Below are 13,776 nucleotides of genomic sequence, written 5' to 3'. Positions count from 1 at the left end.
TAATTAATAAACGAGATCATCTTGTATATAAGGAAGAATTCATGATGAACACAAGTGGTGAGTTGATGTATGAAGAATCTGAAGAGAACTCAATGGTGTTAATTTGTCGAGCTTAACTTTATCATATTAGTTTCGGATTTCATGTGTAGCTTTCCTATCACATATTAAAAGTCAAGTGTTTGTACTGTTTTGGTTTGGGTGAGTGAACTGTTTATTGTATACAATATTGTAGGCTTCTATAGTGAAGTTGAGTGAGCAAGTACTTAGGGAGTACGAGAGAATCTAAGTACGAGATTTAGGTTAGGTAGAATAGGGTTCTATTTTGTAGCAAATTCATTTTGGAACTTGTGAGTTTAGGTCTGATTATAATAGGTTGTAACTGGAGAGTTTGCCCTATTATAGTGAAGTATTTTGGTGTGTAAAATCTGTTAGAAGGGTCGTGGTTTTACTTCTAGTTGGGCCCATCTAGAAGGTTTCTTCGTAAATTGTATGTTGTGCAAGTTCCTTTTACATTTTTAATTTGTTTTATATTCCGCAAAAAGTAGTTGATAGGAACTCATTAAAAATTCGCCCTCTCTTGTAGTATTCTTCTCAACTAACAATACAAGTTTGGAATTAGATGCATCACTTTCTATAAATAGTTTTTTAAATTCAGATGCAACACTACATGACCTTATTTATTTGTTTTTCTTGCTCTATCTCTCTTCACTGTACTCCAAAAATAATTGTGTAAAAGTTTATAATTACAAAAATGATGTATATATAATTTTTACATCCGATGGGTGACTTAGGATCACTTTTACAATTTTTAGAGTCACTTTTACAATTTTTAGGGTAACTTTTATTCATATTAGAGTAACTTTTATTCATTATAGAATGACTTCATAACGTATCTATTTATTTTAAAAGTTTGTGATATAACGCTACTCCGTAGTAAAATATTCTTGGACGGGTTCTGTGTTCGGTTCATCTATAAAATACATTACTACTGTAAAAAGTTTGATGGTTCTCTGTTCGTCAGTTCTTTCTTGGCTTGCTTACTTCGATTCTATCTCGTCCTCGGTCGATTCCGTCAATTACAAGCATTAATCTAGGTATGATCACACAAAATAACACTTTCCCTTTAAATTACTTTAATAGTTGAGTTAATTTCAATTTCTAGGGTTTCTATTTCGATTAATTGCTTTTTTGATATCATACTAGATAACGACAAGCTGATTTGTATCATTATGAAATCTCTCGGCTTTTCTTATTGTCAACTGTTTAGTTTACTTGGGACTTTTAGTTTGTTAAAAGATATGAATTCTTGTAATATCATAATCTGATGTTGCTAGTACAATTCAAGGGGTTTGTCAAAATTTGTCAAATTGATTGTTATTTTTGTTTATAATGTTGTTTATTCAAGGGTTTTGTCAAATTGAGTGGTTGTTTTCTATCTAATTTTATGGTACATTATACTTCATATTTCACAAAGTGGATAAACATAGAAATTGTGGAAATTGCAGCAAGGCGAGGCATCGTTGGGGTGGTCTAAGAGGGGCATGGCCCCTGTGGTGCTTCACCCTACTCGCTGGTCTAAAGTCTAGTCGTCGTTTTCCAATGTTGGCCCTATATGTTTATTAGACCGGCCTCCCTCACTCAAAAATGGCCTGATAGAATTTTTGTTTTTCCTTTTTATTTCAAATCATGTTATAATCTCTGTTTAGTGGGAGTATAATTCAGTCTAATCAAAAAGAAAAGAAACTTATACTGGTTACTAGGTTAGATGTTGTCTCAGTTATTCGAGTAGTATTATCCAGATTACTAGCATCAATAAAGATTGAGAAAATCTGGACAATTTGAAAGTATTGTAACTCAAAATGCAGTACTTTATAAGAAGTGATTGTGAAGTGAAGGCCTCTTGCTAAGATGTAGCGACTGAAATGTAAGAATTTCTTATAGTTTGGCTTTTAGCGAACTGGTTGTCGATTCATTGAACTTGTTTAGAGCTGATTAGAAATATATACGTATCTAGAATTTTAATCAGGGTGGTTTTGAGCATATGTCAGCCGAGGTTTACTCAATTAGTTACAGGGAGTTATTACATGTTAAAGTTATAAGGGTTACTTTGTTAGTATAGAGGTTATTATATCAATGTTGTAGGAATTACTTTGTTATTTAAGGGTTAGCAGTCATTGACAACATGATATTCGATAGTTCAGATTATTATACATGTAAATTCAATTGCTTTACACTACTATTATTCTCTTATTTATTTTAAAAACTAACTAAATTAGGACATCCAATACTGTTTTTTATATACAGCTACCGGAAGAAAAAAGAATGTTACCCTAGGTATATGGCTGGTGAAAAATTTGCCGACTATTTAGCGTAATCAAGTCATTTCTCAATGGCATGTGCTCAGACATCTGAAGTTAATTTTAAAATTATAACATCTATTATTATTTGAGAAATTGAGATTTGAGATGGAGCTCTAGAAGAGATATACTTTTTCTGTCCTTTTATAATCTGAGAGATTTTACATGCACCAATGCGTGTCTAATGTAGCTATTGTTCTTTATCTTTCAGAAATCTATCCACAAAATCGTATCAGTAAGCTTCCAAAAAGTATAATACATAGGATCATGGAATGCTTGCCCTTGGAAGGTGCTGCAAGGATGAGTATACTGTCCGCCGAGTGGAGAGAATATTGGCGAACAATACCTGCTCTTGTGTTTGATGATCCAAGATTATTATGTCGGTCATTACATAGTGATGACATATGTAACACTCTCCTGCAACACAATGGTCCCATTGTCAAATTCGTTCTTATAATACCGTATATTCATTTGACGAGTGCTGCACCTTTGATACTATTCATTTCGACGAATGACCTAAAGGAATTCACTGTGATAAAAAAGATGGGTGATCTTCTTGAATTGCCTTCTTACATTTTCTCTTGTGCCAATCTGACTAAGTTGACGCTTGGTAGATGCAAGTTTAACCTTCCTCGTTCTTTCAGTGGTTTTCAGCATTTAGTCAGCATAGATTTTGAGAACGTTGCATGTCTCGACCTTGGAAGCTTTGTTGCCAAATGCCCGCTTCTTGAAAAGTTAAGTTTAAGAGACATCGAATTAGGTTCAAATACATTTAAACTAGATTTTAATATGCCTAAGCTCAAGTACTTGAATATGTCTGGCATGTTATTCGATTCCATTAATCTTGATGGATGTCAAGGTATCTTGTCGATCTCTGTCAGTTTACAAAAATTTCTAAATCTTGATGAGAACAATGGAACAAAAGAACTTATCAAATTCCTAGAGCGTCACAGTAGAGTGGAAAGCCTCTGTTTCAACAAATATTTTATTAAGGTCAGTCTTATTAACTATTCCGTCCTTAAATTTACAATCTTTTTTCAAGGTTTCTAGTCTGAATATTTATTAATTTGCTTCAATCTCATTCTTGAATACATTGTGGATCAAAGTTTTTGGTTAAAGGCGGTGCATTATCAAGGTTTCCTGCTACCTTTATTCATGTGAAAGATCTGCAGCTGACAAGTATTGATTCCTACTTCGAACTTTCCTTTGCTCTTGGTGTAATTCAAAGATGTCCTAATGTTGAAAGGCTTAGGCTTGATTTTTTTGTATGTTTCGAGTACCATGCATGACTAGAGTAGTATATATGTTTCTTATGTGATTTTTTGTTAGTCACATTGTTAAAGGAAGTATGAAAATATCGATAATTGAAATCATTGGAAGTCCATAGAGTACGTTTAAGCTCGTGTTTAACGATTGTGATTTGTGACTATCATTATAATGAGATATTATAGGTTCAAATTACAAATATGATCCATTATATGTCACCTTGAAAAATTGCAGTAATTAACCTTTGCATTTTACACTTGATTTCAGGTAACAGATGATGTAATTTCCTTTGCAGATGTAAAGGGTTATCGCATCATATTTATACATTTCCTACGAATTTCTCCAACTCCGTACCATTTATGCCAGATTTCATACTAGATCAGTTGCACACCTCAAGATAATTTGGTATCTAATTGCTCGCGCTCCTATGTTGGAGGTAATCAACCTTGAGATTTATGGAATATTCACTGCGTATGACAAGATGAAGTGGTCAAGAAAATTGAGGCAGCTCAACGAGGCATCTTCTTACATTGTAATTATTACCTTAATGTCTAGGAAAGTTGATGACGATGAAGATGAAGATGAAGATGACAACTCTGGTTATTCTGATTCTGATGAAGGTACAGGTTCAGATTCAGATTTTTCAGATTTTTGATTTCAAATGATGAGGAAAGGCATCAATGAGTTTTAATATTGGTTAAATAATTAGAGTTAAGCATACAAATGGTTATAGTCTTTTGCCATTTATGACCTTTTGGTGATTGTATTTTATTTTATTTTTCACCTTTTAATGATTGCATTTAAAAAAAAAAAAAAAAAAAATCAATTTAACTCACCCAAAACTCCAAAACCAATCTAACAATGAAGCAGACTTTGAGCTACCTTTGACTACTACCCATGTCTCATATACCTACACTGATCTAACTAAAAATACCCCCCTGGAGAAGACCTTTTGTGTGTGGGACAACCTCTGGACCAAGTATATCTTGTGACCATGAACCCCTTGATACATGTCATGGAGATGTAATTGGAGTCTATGCTACCACCAATCTCGGATCCCCCAGCTTTGGTGGCGACATTGCAAATTCCCAATGAGTTTAAATGCCTCTTGCGTTTTATTAGCCAAGCATATATGTCATCATTAACTTTTACCCCATTTCTATGGAAGATAATTTACTGAATTTTGCTCTGGATTCACTACCTATCACATGTATGGTGTGGAATGTTCAAGGTGCGGGGAGTCGTAATTTTATTTCTTCTCTTTGTGATTTAGTGCGTGCAAACCAACCAAACGTCTTAGCTCTTGTTGAGACTCACGTGGGAGGACCAAGCAATTAAAATCGCTTCATTGTTGGGATATTCTGGTCACACAAGGGTGGATGCGGTAGGCTTTAGCGGTAGTATTTGGATGTACTGGAAACCCAAAGTTGTCACTATAAGTCCAATTGCGCACCATAAACAGTATATCAAGACGGAAATTTTGAGGATTGGCATAATACTGTGGTATTTCACAGCGGTATATGCAAGCCCGGATCCTACTCAAAGGGTTCAACTATGGGATGAACTCAAATCTTTTGCGGCAAATCACAATCATCCGTGGCTTATAGCGGGTGACTTCAATGTCACTCCATTACCATCCGAAAGGAATAGCTCGTGTCATGAAACAAACAGGAGATCAGCTTAATTTAATTCTAAGATTGAAGACATGGACCTTCTTGAGATGGAATTTTCGGGTGCAGCTCACACATGGGCGAGGGGTTTAACCCTTGAGACCGACTCGTCAAAGTGGCAAATTAGACAGGGCCCTATGCGACGAAAATTGGGCTCTTCGATTTGAAAAGGCCTCAATGAAACTTCTCACCGCAATTCACTCATATTATTAATCATTGCCCTCTATTCATTTCTCCAATGGTTGTTCCATTGCAAGATTTACATCAATTGCTCAGGTTCCAAGCAACATGGTTTTCTCATGAACATGTTTTTTGACCTTGTTTCTGACAATTGGGATTCCAATAGCTTTCACATGCCTACTTTAACCAATCTTTCTAATGATTTTCATATTTGGAACTAACATATATGTCTTTAGTAATATCTATAAACACAAACGAGCTCTTATTGCTCGATTGGGAGGTATCCAAAAATCTCTTGTGGTTAAGGTTGGCAAAGGCGTGCTGAAATTGGAGGAGCGGCTAAGAAGAGCGAGAGCTTAATGTTATTCTTGATAAGGAAGAGGTATCAAAAATCCCGGGTAGATTGGAATACCACATTGTTTTTCACTTGAGTACCATTGTCGGACGGTGGAAGAATAAAATCCTTGCAAAAGAAAAATCGGAAGGTCAGGACAAATGTGAGATTAAGAATCATTTTGTTCAATATTTTACAATATTTTTCACAAAAGAAGGCTAACTGAATGATTATGATGTACCTCAAGACGTCTTCCCTACACTCTTAAATCACGATTGGAACTTGCTTACAAAACCTTACTCGAAATTTGAGATTAATGAAATGATTAAGGAGATGGGGGCTCTCAAAGCTCTAGGGCCGGATGGTTTTCAAGCTCTTTTTTATCAAAAAAATTGGGACTTGGTATCTCCTACAGTCTACAATTGTCTACTTCCCATTCTTGAAGGGAAAGGCATACCTTTGAATTTCAATGAAACCTTTATTGCTCTTTTACCAAAGGTGGGTCAACCCGAATTAGCCTCACAATTTCGATCGATTGGTTTATGTAATGTAGCTTACAAGATTATGACTAAGGTGATAATTAATCGGTTGAAGCTTGTGTTACCAAATTTGATCTCAAATACGTAAGCAAGCTTTGTGCTTGGGCGTCAAATCACTGACAATATTGTAATCATGCAAGAGGTTCATTCTTCATACTATGAGGGAGAAACAAGGTGCTAAGGGTTATATGATGGCTATCAAGATCGGCTTTGAAAAAGCCTATAATAGACTTTAATGGTCATTCATACGTGACACGCACTCTTGTTCAAATGAATTTGCCTGTTACAATGGTTGATCTCATCATGGAGTGCATCACCACCGCTTCTCTTTATGTCTTGTGGAATGAAGAACCATCTCAAAAGTTTAAACCAAGTAGGGGGATCCGTCAAGGTTACCATTTATCTCCCTACTTGTTTATTTTGTGTACGGAGCGCTTATATCAGGTTATTGAAGAACCTATTTCTCATGGTTTCTGGAAAACAATTCATGCAAGTCGTAATGGACCTATTCTATCGAATCTATTTTTTACAGATGACATTGCATTGTTTTCGGAGGCCAATGTTAACCAGGTTGAACTTGTCCGCACATGCTTGGTTCGATTTTGTGATGCTTTAGGCCAGAAAGTGAGCCTACCTAAGTGACGTGTGTTGTTCTTAAAATATGTTTCTCTTTCGGATCAAGAAGAAATCGAGCAGCCTTGGGAATGGAGGTAATCGTAGACTTCGGTATGTATCTTGGAATGCCTACCCTCACTATTAAGGTCACCAAAGATACTTTCAGCCACCTTTGTGAAAAAATAGACCGTCAGCTTGGTGGATGGAAGTCCAAATATTTATCTCTAGCTAGCCATATAACATTATTGGCAAAATCCACGCTATCTACAATGTCCTTTTACTTTATGCAATCAACAAAAATACCTCAATCTATTTGTGAAGACATTGACAAAAAAACTAGAAGGTTTATTGGGGTGGTAGTGAGGATACAAGGAAGGTGCATCTCCTCTCTTTGGAGATGTTGCAATGTCCAAAAGAGCTAGGTGGTGTGGGTTTGGTATCGGGTTAATAGGCTAATGCAACCTTTCTAACCAAGCGAAACGAGTTTTGATCGAGCCAAACTCCCTTTGGTCACGAGTTCTTAGAGCTAAATACTGAAGGGTTAGTTCTGATGTTGACATGTTCAAGCCTAAGCAAGGAAGTTCGAATGTATGGGTAGGAATCACAACAAATGTGCAAGTCTTGAGCAAAGGTATGAGGACTGCTATAGGTAATGGGCCGCAAACTTTGTTTTGGGATTACTTGTGCGTGGGATGCTGATAGACCCCTTAGGGATCTTGCTATTGCTCCTATCCCTGATAACCAAGCTCGATCTACGGGGGAGAAGATGTGGGTGGCTAATCAGGGGTGGAGGTGGAACATATTCGCTTCTTTTCTTGATTCGGATACACTCAAATTAATTCAACACCATGAGGTTTGTGCTGATCCTAATATAGGTGATTTAATTTATTGGAAGGGAGACTCTAAGAGTCGATTTACTATCAATTTGATTCTTATTATTATGAGGCATGAAACTGATTTTCTTGATGAAGAGTGTTGGAATTTAATTTGGAAATCCCTCTTACGGCAGCGTATCCGGGCCTTTTATGGCTAGCATGCCATGATTGCTTGCTTGGAAATTTAAATTGCTTTAAAAGACATCTTGTAGATGACCCTAAGTGCTTTATTTGTGGCCATACAGAGAAAACCTCTTTGCATATCCTTCGAGAGTGCCCAGCTGCGCAAGGCGTGTGTGGCGTATTGTTTTAACTCGTGATTTGCCTCATGACTTCTTCAATAAGCCCCTGAAGGAGTGGCTAACGCACAACTTGAAAGAGTCAGGTAATATAGATGACCAAGGGTGGAAGACTTTGTTTGGTATTATAGCTTGGTGGGTATGGAGATGGAGGAACTGTTATGACTTTAATAGGAGTGATGAGATTCCAGTTGACATAGGTGCATTTATTCGCATCCGAGTTGATGAAGCCTTTCGTAGTATGCAAGACCAAGATATTAATGCTAGTCCAAAGTCGATTAAAAAGCAAAATTTTGCAGCCCTCCAGCTTTGGTTGGTACGTACTTAATTGTAATGGAGCAGCAAAAGGAAGTCCGGGCTTAGCTAGAGGTGGTGCTCTTATAAAAGATCAAGAGGGGAAGTTCATATCTGGTTTTTCTATGAACTTTGGTAGATGTATAGCATTTCGAGCCGAGGTTCTAGCTCTAACTCGAGGTCTAGAATTGGCAAAAATTTGCAAATAACTCATCTAGAAGTCTAGTTAGACAACTTGGCTTGTGTGCAAATCCTAAGGCAGGGGAAGGCTCCTAATGGTGAGAATTCATGAGATTTCTCGATGCATCAACATACTTAATAATGACAGTTGGGAGGTAAAGGTTGCTCATATCTTTCGTGAAGAAAATTGCGCGGCGGAATAATTGGCTAACCGTAGAGTCACTCAAGATACCGACTTAGATATTCTTAATTTTTATCCCGTAGGTCTTGGTAGTATTTTAAAGGAGGATGTTCAGAGTGTGGCCTTTCCACGCCTTGTTCCTCCATAATTTTTATTATTTAACTTTTCGTTTGCTGCTTTGTTTCTTTTTTTGCGTTGTACGTACTTTTCTTTTCTTTGTAATTGGCTTTGCCTCATTTGAATTAAAAAAAATGCCAAAATATAATCACCTTTGGGAATTTTTATACTAACACAATCTGATTGAATCCTTTAATCATCAAAATTATTATGGAATTTTTTTTCTCTTTATAAAACACTTTTTTTTCCCTAGAAACTACCTTATAATTTTTTTTCCCGTTTAAAAATACACCTCTTAATTTTTATTTTATTTTTTTTCCGCGAGAACACATCTTATGCATGTCGAATTCCGACATTTGACCTTGTATTCCGGGATTGTCTTGTTACTTAAGAGGCACATGATCTCTTAAATGCACCTTTTTTTCCCTGATTAACCACCACCTTTATTTAATTTCATAGTCTTCAAAATACTTTTTAAAATGTATATATGGCATCGTTTACATATGGGTTAAAATTACAAAGGCTCAATATTAAATGAATCCAACAAGATATTATATGATTATATTTTTGAGATTTTATAGAGGCGAAGAGAGTATTAAGGGATTTTTTTTTTCGAGGAGGAGTATTAATAATTGGAAAATGTTATACATAGCCCTGAGAGTTATATTTATGCATTAAAAATACTACTTCCTCCGTCCCCTTTTGATAGTCCCTTATGGGCATTTTTCACGGGAATTAATAAACACAAAAGAATAGTTAAAATACATTGAAAAGATAAATTGACATTGGGTATGCAAAAAATATAGAGAGAAAGTAATAAAAATATATGGGAAAACAAAATTTACATGCAAAAGTTAAATTTGCACAAATATTGTTGCAAATTGGAGGGAATTTTAGTAAAAATTTAATATTAATGGTTGTTGGAAAAAGCAAATGGGGTGAACATTTTGGGACTAAAATTTGTCCATAAGGAGCTATCAAAAGGGGACGAAGGGAGTATAAAAAATTGTTTGAATTTCGGAAATCGTGACAAAACGCACTAATTTGCGCGTGTTTTTGTCATGAATTTCTATTTTATACAATTTTCAAGAGTATATTTAATGCTCAACCCTAAGGGCTTAGGGCTACATATAACATTACCCATAATAATTTATACATGATGATTTTGGGATGACTGTCAACTTGTCTATGTCTCAATTCGCACATCATTCAACCAACAATTCATATTCAGATTGATTTAGAGCACCTTGGAATGGATCTCCAATAAATAAATGTGCCGCCTCGTAAAATAAATCACAAGTACTCCGTATTTTCTTTTTTAAATTTTCCATCTAATTCAAATTACAATCACTTTGGTAAACCAAGTGTATTTATTGATACGTGAACTACAAAGACATTAATTGACTGGAGTATTTTTCTTGGGATGATTAATTGACTACAAATGTAAAACAAGCATTTGTATGATTTATTCATACTTTTCCTTTCAAAACTTCATCTAAACATGGTTTCGCCTTCAAAGATGATACCGAAGAACATCAAAAGCAGAAACGATCGAATCAGCAATTTGCCCGAGGTACTTATTGATAAGATACTCCAACTGTTGCCACTTAACGAAGCAGCCAAGATGAGTGTATTGTCCAAACAATGGAGGACCAATTGGTGCTGTCTTTCGAGACTTGTTTTCGACGAGGATTTCTGGTATCGGCTGAAGAACAACCATGGAGAAGTAGATAGGGAAACATACATCAGCATCGTCGACAATATCTTCCTCCACCACCAACGACCTATTCACTGTTAGGATTAGTGTGGAGATAGATAAATACATGGAGACATAAGGAGATTGCATAGAAGCTGCCTTATTGTTAAGGTTCGACCAAACTTGTGAAAAGTTCGGTCGAACCCGGTTTTAAATCAGTAGGTGCACCAGTTTTCATTTCTAGAGGAGGAGTGACCAAACCCAAGGAGGTTCGACCGAACTCTGGGTAGGTTCGGCCGAACCTCCCTGCTCCCTACTTCGTCGCTTCGTTTTCGGCTTGTGCGATTTGCCTTAATCTTAGCCGTTTGATTGTATTTTCTACCTAGACTATATATACCTTTTCTAAGCCTCTTTGTTGAGTATTCACAAACATTTATACACATAGAGAGGTTTTGAGAGGGTTTGTGAGGAGCATTTGAATTCTATACAATTCATGGTTGTAATTCTTGAGTTCATTCATCATCAATATTACTCCATAGTGCAAGGGTGGGTTTTTTCTCCCGGTTCTCGGGTTTTCCCACGGTAACATTGTCTTCCTTTTACTTGCTTTAATTCCTTCAAAGTTGTTCTTGATTGTTATGCTTGTTTGTTCATTGCTATTGTGGGTTGATTGCAAGTTAGTTGAACACTTTAATCCTTACATTCACGAGTTCTACCTCGAGGCCCCCTACATTGAAGGAGATGAATATTATGGTTGTATAAAATCTTTAAATCTTAATCCTTGGCTAAGTTTTCTTTCAAGAAATGGTGTCAAAAATATTATCATTGAAAATAATCAGGAGATGCCGGATATCTATGTACCTTTGCCCTCTCATATTTATTCCTGCATTGAATTGGAGGAATTGATACTGACCAAAGATATTATTTTAAAACCTCCGCCCACTGATTTCAAGGGCTTTAAACATATTCGCAAACTTGAACTCAGTTTTATATTATTAGAGGGTGATATACTAAGCAGTTTGATTGCGAATTGCCCCAAACTTTCTGTACTGATTCTCAAAGATTTGTCCAATCTGAATAATCTTGTTATAGATGCACCAAAACTGGAAAGCATGAGTTTATCCGTTTCTTCTGTTGGATTGTTAAAACTCAAAAATGTTCCCAACCTTGCTAGAACTATTTGGGATAGTATATCAACTACTACTGACCGCAAAACTACTGAAATAGCTGATGCTATAAAACATCTTTCAGCTTCTTGTGAACTCAAATCGCTTCCCCTAAGTTCCCTTTCGTCAAAGGTAAGTTTTATGGCTAAAGGACTTCTTGTATTGATTTGAATTTATTACTCCATATGCTTTTAAAATGTTATTATGCTATAAAATTTGATGCCTTTTTATTGTGCAATTTTGTGCAAGGTGTTTGTTGCAATACAAAAGAAGATCTCGTTACCGTGGGCACTTACACACCTGCATGAACTGTCTCTCGGATTACTAATTAAATCGGATGACTTTAGTATATTTTCTTCCACCTTTGATTTTCTTCGAAGATGCCCATCCATTAAGAAGTTCACTATCGATGTAAGTATATAACCTATTGACTATAAGTTTTACCATTTTCACATTTTGTAAAGGAAATTTTGTTATCCTCTTATACTATACTCCGTGTAATATATCAACATAATTATGTTTCTTCTTTTGTGAACTAAAACTTTGTAAACAACCGATAAAAATGAATATTAGTGATAAAAAATTGAAAAATAAATATTCTTTATGTTCTATAGCGCTCCTCTATTCAAAATGAAAACAAATAAAATAGGATGGTTAGTTAAACAAATAAAACATTTTTTTAAAAAAATGATTTGAAATTTGAACCATGGCCTTCACTTGTGGGATGTTCTACGTTTTAATCTAATTTGTTCACTTTCTACCAGAAAATTAAAATGAAAATATGGATAAGACTCTGAGGGACGGAGAGAGAATTATTTATTTATTTATTTCGGGGTTGGGAAGGAAAATTGCATAAAGAGGTAAAGGTTCTCTTTTGATTTAGGATTTATAGAAAAGGGTGAGGTCGTGAGGATAAATGAGAAATGTGAATTATTGTCTTTTTGATGTGCTTTTCAATGTGTATAGGTTGGTCGTCTACTTCGTCGTCCAAACCAAAATGTGGAAGTTGAGCATAACTATAACTATGAAAATAACTTAAAATTGGGTAATCTGGTTGAGTTGGATATTAAGGGCGTTACAGGATCAAATGCTGAGCTCAAATTCATTAAATACGTGCTCTCTTCTTCAATTGTTCTTCGAAAATTGACTATCAAAGTCAGAGGAATTGATGATGTTGTAGAATTGAAGCTGCAAAGAGAGTTGAATGCATTTCAAAGAGCTTCTCCGAAGGCACAAATTATTGTTTCATAAGAAAAACTGGGTATCAATAACTTGATCGTCATGACTTCATGTAGTTATTTTTGTGTGAAACAGTAACCTTGCTTTGATACTTCTCCTAATTTTATTATTGTTAAAATAGCTTTTTAGAAAAAAAAGTCTTAACAACTGAAATTAATTTGGATATGTTTGGGTAAATGGCGTAGCATGGTAAGTTAACTCCATGACTTAGATGCTTGTCAAAGTTTGCACCAAAAAAAAAAATGCTTGTCAAAGTGAAAACAAATATATTACGAGTAATATGTATTCTAATTTTTCATGGAACTATCCCATTTATCAAACTATTTGCATACTTATATTATTCGAGTGTGTTATGTCACCATTCGTAATACCTTTGAGAAACTGAAAATTCTGGTGTTTCTATCTGTTTATCTGGATTATCTGGATGACTTCTCTTCTGTGATTAGCTGCATTCACAGCTTTCCTAACATTGAAATAGTAAAAATCACTGTAAGTATCCCATATCTATGGTGAGATCTCTGTCTCAACCTATATAATTCACTCTGTAACTCAAAATTGGTGAAGTATGTGCTCAAGTTTCCAACATGGGTATTAAGTAGATGTATCCATGTATTTGGTTGTAAGTGTTGTCACATGTCTATTACCCTTGTCTGAGTGTCAAGGTTCTTGGATGGATACTCGAGAATTTGAGATAAATGAAGATTCATAGTACCATAGAATTGTTCACTGTTATGAATTTATCAAAGAAATACTAATAAGGTTAGTAAG

The 13,776-nt window shown here is 35.4% G+C and overlaps 2 protein-coding genes across 2 annotated transcripts; both read left to right on the top strand.

Moving 5' to 3' along the window:
• Positions 1-2,562: 2,562 nt before the first annotated feature.
• On the top strand, positions 2,563-4,674 carry LOC110694933 (F-box/FBD/LRR-repeat protein At2g04230-like). The gene is made up of 2 exons (XM_021872152.1): positions 2,563-3,350; positions 3,891-4,674. The coding sequence occupies exons 1-2, from the start codon at positions 2,625-2,627 to the stop codon at positions 3,999-4,001; spliced, it is 837 nt and encodes a 278-aa protein (XP_021727844.1). The 5' UTR covers positions 2,563-2,624; the 3' UTR covers positions 4,002-4,674.
• Positions 4,675-11,445: 6,771 nt separating this feature from the next.
• LOC110738123 (F-box/FBD/LRR-repeat protein At1g13570-like) lies at positions 11,446-13,020 on the top strand. The gene is made up of 2 exons (XM_021918523.1): positions 11,446-11,901; positions 12,736-13,020. Exons 1-2 carry the CDS (start codon positions 11,446-11,448, stop codon positions 13,018-13,020), a joined length of 741 nt encoding a protein of 246 aa, XP_021774215.1.
• The last annotated feature ends 756 nt before the right edge of the window (positions 13,021-13,776 follow it).

Source organism: Chenopodium quinoa, unplaced genomic scaffold (assembly GCF_001683475.1).
Source record: "Chenopodium quinoa cultivar QQ74 unplaced genomic scaffold, ASM168347v1, whole genome shotgun sequence".
Lineage (NCBI taxonomy): Eukaryota > Viridiplantae > Streptophyta > Magnoliopsida > Caryophyllales > Amaranthaceae > Chenopodium > Chenopodium quinoa.
This window is presented reverse-complemented; position numbering and strand designations above follow the sequence as displayed.